This window comes from Coregonus clupeaformis, chromosome 25 (genome assembly GCF_020615455.1).
Source record: "Coregonus clupeaformis isolate EN_2021a chromosome 25, ASM2061545v1, whole genome shotgun sequence".
NCBI classification, from domain to species: domain Eukaryota; kingdom Metazoa; phylum Chordata; class Actinopteri; order Salmoniformes; family Salmonidae; genus Coregonus; species Coregonus clupeaformis.
Window position 1 is genome coordinate 7,179,063 of NC_059216.1, and position 4,459 is coordinate 7,183,521.

At 40.5% G+C, this 4,459-nt stretch overlaps 1 protein-coding gene across 3 annotated transcripts; it reads right to left on the reverse strand.

Moving 5' to 3' along the window:
- Window positions 1–1,624: 1,624 nt before the first annotated feature.
- Window positions 1,625–4,001, reverse strand: vcpkmt (valosin containing protein lysine (K) methyltransferase). Of its 3 annotated transcripts, XM_041846981.1 has the most exons (6): window positions 3,717–4,001; window positions 3,372–3,485; window positions 3,113–3,185; window positions 2,771–2,890; window positions 2,512–2,624; window positions 1,625–1,769 (listed from the first exon to the last, which is right to left on the reverse strand). In XM_041846981.1, exons 1-5 carry the CDS (start codon window positions 3,974–3,976, stop codon window positions 2,520–2,522), a joined length of 672 nt encoding a protein of 223 aa, XP_041702915.1. In that variant the 5' UTR covers window positions 3,977–4,001; the 3' UTR covers window positions 1,625–1,769; window positions 2,512–2,519. The 3 variants fall into 3 exon arrangements, with proteins under 3 accessions (XP_041702915.1, XP_041702914.1, XP_041702916.1); XM_041846980.1 differs by lacking the exon at window positions 1,625–1,769 and having other exon boundaries at window positions 1,876–2,624; XM_041846982.1 differs by lacking the exons at window positions 1,625–1,769; window positions 3,113–3,185 and having other exon boundaries at window positions 1,876–2,624; window positions 3,383–3,485.
- Between the last annotated feature and the right edge of the window lie 458 nt (window positions 4,002–4,459).

Genomic DNA, 4,459 nt, shown 5'->3' on the forward strand with positions numbered 1-4,459 from the left:
TCCCAATGCCTCGCAAGAAGGGCACCTATTGGTAGATGGGTAAAAAAAAGCAGACATTGAATATTCCTTTAAGCATGGTGAAGTTATTCATTACACTTTGGATGGTGTATCAATACACCTAGTCACTACAAATATACAGGCATCCTTCCTAACTCAGTTGCCGGAGAGGAGGGAAACCGTTCAGGGATTTCACCATGAGGCCATTAGGGACTTTAAAACAGTTAGAGTTTAATGGCTGTGATCGGAGAAAACTGAGGATGAATCATCAACGTTGTAGTTACTCCACAATACTAACCTAGATGACAGAGTGAAATGAATGATGCCTGTACAGAATACAAATATTCCAAAATATGCATCCTGTTTGCAATAAGACACTAAAGTAAAACTGCAAAAAATGTGAGAAAGAAATTAACTTCATGTCCAGAATACAAAGCGTTATGTTTGGGGCAAATCCAACACAACACATCCCTGAGTACCACTTCATAATTTCAAGCATGGTGGTGGCTGCATCATGTTATGAGTATGCTTGTCAACGGCAAGGACTAGGGAGTTTTTTTAGGATACAAATAAACAGAATATAGCTACGCACAGGCAAAATCATAGAGAAAAACCTGGTTCAGTCTGCTTTCCAACAGACACTGGCAGACAAATTCACCTTTCAGCAGGGCAATAACCTAAAACACAAGGCCAAATATACACTGGAGTTGGTTACCAAAACGAAATTGAATGTTCCTGAGTGGCCTAGTTAGTTTTAAATCCGCTTCAAAATCTATGGCAAGACTTTTAATTGGCTGTCTAGCAATGATCAACTTGACAGAGCTTAAAGAATTTTTAAAAGAATGTGCAAATATTGTACAATCCAGGTGTGCAAAGCTCTTGGACTTACCCAGAAAGACTCACAGCTGTAATCACTGCCAATGGTGATTCTAACGTATTGATTCAGGGGTGTCAATACTGTAAATGAGATATTTCTGTATTTCATTTTCAATAAATGTGAAAATGTTTCTAAAAACATGTTTTCACTTTGTCATTATGGGGTATTGTGTGTGGATTGGTGAGAGAAAAATGTTTTTAATTTAGGCTGTAGAATAAGTCAAGGGGTATGAATACTTTCTGAAGACACTGTATATCTACACACTAGCACTCTGCTGCTGTACATGATACATGTGGTCCTCTGTAGCTCAATTGGTAGAGCATGGCGCTTGTAACGCCAGGGTAGTGGGTTCGATCCCCGGGACCACCCATATGTAAAAATGTATGCACACATGGCTGTAAGTCGCTTTGGATAAAAGCGTCTGCTAAATGGCATATTATATTACACTGAGTATACAAAACATTAAGAACACCTGCTCTTTCCATGACAGACTGACCAGGTGAATCCAGGTAACAGCAATGATCCATTATTGATCCACTTCAATGAGTGTAGATGAAGGGGAGGAGACAGGTTAAATAAGCATTTTTAAGCCTTGAGACATGGATTGTGTATGTGTGCCATTCAGAGAGTGAATGGGCAAGACAAAATATTTAAGTGCCTTTAAACAGGGTATGGTAGTAGGTGCCAGGCACACCGGTTTGTGTCAAGAACTGCAACGCTGTTGGGTTTTTCACGTTCAACAATTTCCTGTGTGTATCAAGAGTGGTCCACCACCCGAAGGACATCCAGCCAACTTGACACAACTGTGGGAAGCATTGGAGACAACATGGCCAGCATCCCTCTTGAACGCTTTCGACACCTTGTAGAGTCCATGGCCAGAAAAATGTAGGCTGTTCTGAGGGCAAAAGGGGGGTGCAACTCAATATTAGGAAGGTGTTCCTAATGTTTGGTAGTCTATTTGACATTCTATAATGAGCTAAAATCATTAACAAATGTCAGAATTCCTTTATTTCATGAACTTTTATTAAAAATGAATCATCCCACAAATGTGTTCCAACAGTTAAATACTGCAATGAGAAAAACATGTTCTGTAGGATAATGTTTTATTTTCCTTTTCAACGGTAGACTCAGCGAAATTACTTTGCCACGATCAGCACCGCAGGAATTGCGATGAGCGAGATGCAAGACTTCGCTCAAACAGTCACACACAGTATCTGCACGTGTAGGAGTTTGCTTCTCGCTGTTAGAGAGCGGTAGGTACGGGACCAAAACAGCTAAGAAGTTAGCCTCACGCTTCAACACTTCCAGTTGCTGCGGAAATTTATCCACTATGCTGTTTGTTTACTTTGTGCACCTAAGTCATATCGCGGAGTCTACCTCTAATTAGCTGGGAATTGTTTTAGAATCATGGTGCAATGAGTATCACAGTCTGGTAAAACTCATAGTCCAAACTAAGACAACATGGATATTTCGAGGAAGGATTTTCAAATGAGTTCTTTCAATATTAGTGCTCTCCCCTGGGGTCCATCCCATTTAAATTCCCGTCAGGTGAACTGTACATGACATTTCTCCTTAGGAGTGCAATTCAATTATTTGTATAACACAACCCTGACAACCACATATCCACAGACACTCACTCATTCACTCAGACAGCTCTGCGAATGTGAAGGATGCGGATGTCAGGACTGTTATACTCTGGGTCCTGCTTGTCCAAAGGGATCTCCGCAGACTGGAAGTCTTGTAGCAGCAACTGATTGGACAACAGAACAGAGGAACAGCACGTCATTGAAGAGGAAGATGGTCTCCACAAGATACATGAAAAGCTTACATATAACAGCTAACTACATTTCCTTACACAACAGTATATATGGTAACGAGGACAGACAGAATTCTCACCTCAAAAAATTGCTTCTCCACTTTGGGGTTGACACCCACTGTGCGTTGTTCATAGCAGCATATGATGCTGGTCTCTGGTCCAACCAGGTGTTTCATGGTTTCCACCAGTGGCTTCACAGACTAAGTACAACAGACGGTAAACAGTTAAACAACAAAGTAATTTTTCGCCCATGTATTGAACTAAAAGTAACACTATCAATAGTGTTCTATTACTGAATGTGTTGGGCAGTTGTATAGGCAATAAAAAGCAAGTCCCACAAAAACTGAGCCACGGTATTACCCCCCCAAATATTCAAATTGCACAAATTCAGTATCACAACAGTAAATGAGAAAGTACAACACCTGTTCATAATAGATACAGTCCGCCATCAGGATAAAATGTGGGTGTGGTAGAAACTCTGACACATTTTCACCCCTTTAAAGATAAGAGAATTCCACATTTGAGACATGAACTAGGCTAGATCACATGTCCCATCTATAGAAAATCCATTGTTTGCTTACACATTATAGCCTACTGTGATGACTAGTTGTAGCTTGCCTTGTCTTAGGTAATACAATCTCTATATTAACTAACAAGTACTGGGATAAGTACAGTACAGACCATTTTAGTACCTTGGCTGTGATGGATCCACTGCTGACAAGTGCCTGGTTGTCTTGGATATTGACTTGGAGTAGAGACTGCAGGTCCTCGAGGTCTGTCACAGTAACCTGAGCTCTACAGGACAGACAGAGAGATGGAGGAAGAGATTATGTTAATTATGATTGAAATTATTTCATCAGACCATTCGATAGCTAGTTATGTATATACAGTTCAGCTGGACAGAAACATTATAGTTAACTAACGTTAGGTAGTTGACTTTAGTTGCAAGTTAAACAAATAGTTGGTCAACTATTTATATAGATAAAAGCTCACAATAACATTTAGTAGCTACTTAACATTACTCACCCCAAAGATGCTGCCATAAGGCCCACTACTCCTGTTCCTGCTCCTAACTCAATAATTGTTTTGTTAGCCCACATGTTCACACCCGAGCCAGGATCATAAAACGGTTTAGTTTCTAAATATTTTGACAGCACGATTGCTGCATCCCACACCACACAGCCCACGTCTCCTTTAAAGCACTGTTTGATTTTCAAGACAGATCCGTCGTTTTTCTCAACGTCTCTTATAAAATAATTATCGTGCTGTAATGTTTGCTCCGCCATCTTGTTCTCTGCAGTTGTTTCCCACTTCCTCATTACGTCCACTGTGACTTGTAGCACCGCCCACCGGGTGGTTTTAGTGCTCCTTGCTCCCTTACCTTCTTGGAAGTTGGTAGGTTGCTTGGTAGTGGTACCCTCCTTGGCAACAAACTTGGCAACCAGATGGTGATGATGATGATGATGATGAAACATAATAATAATAATAATAATATGCCATTTAGCAGACGCTTTTATCCAAAGCGATTTACAGTCGTGATGATGTGTGGACAGGACAAACATGGCCCTGGCAAATCATTTTAATGTTTGCTTTGCATTCGCGATGACAAACGCAGCATCGTTCGTGGGTGAACTTTGCCTGGCATTGTATGGGGCCAATTTGACGCCATATGTATTGAATTTTACATGATATTTTCGAGGAAGGTTTAAATAATGGATGTTTGGAGTGACTGTTCATCTTAACCCGATCAATGAACATAATATACAGGA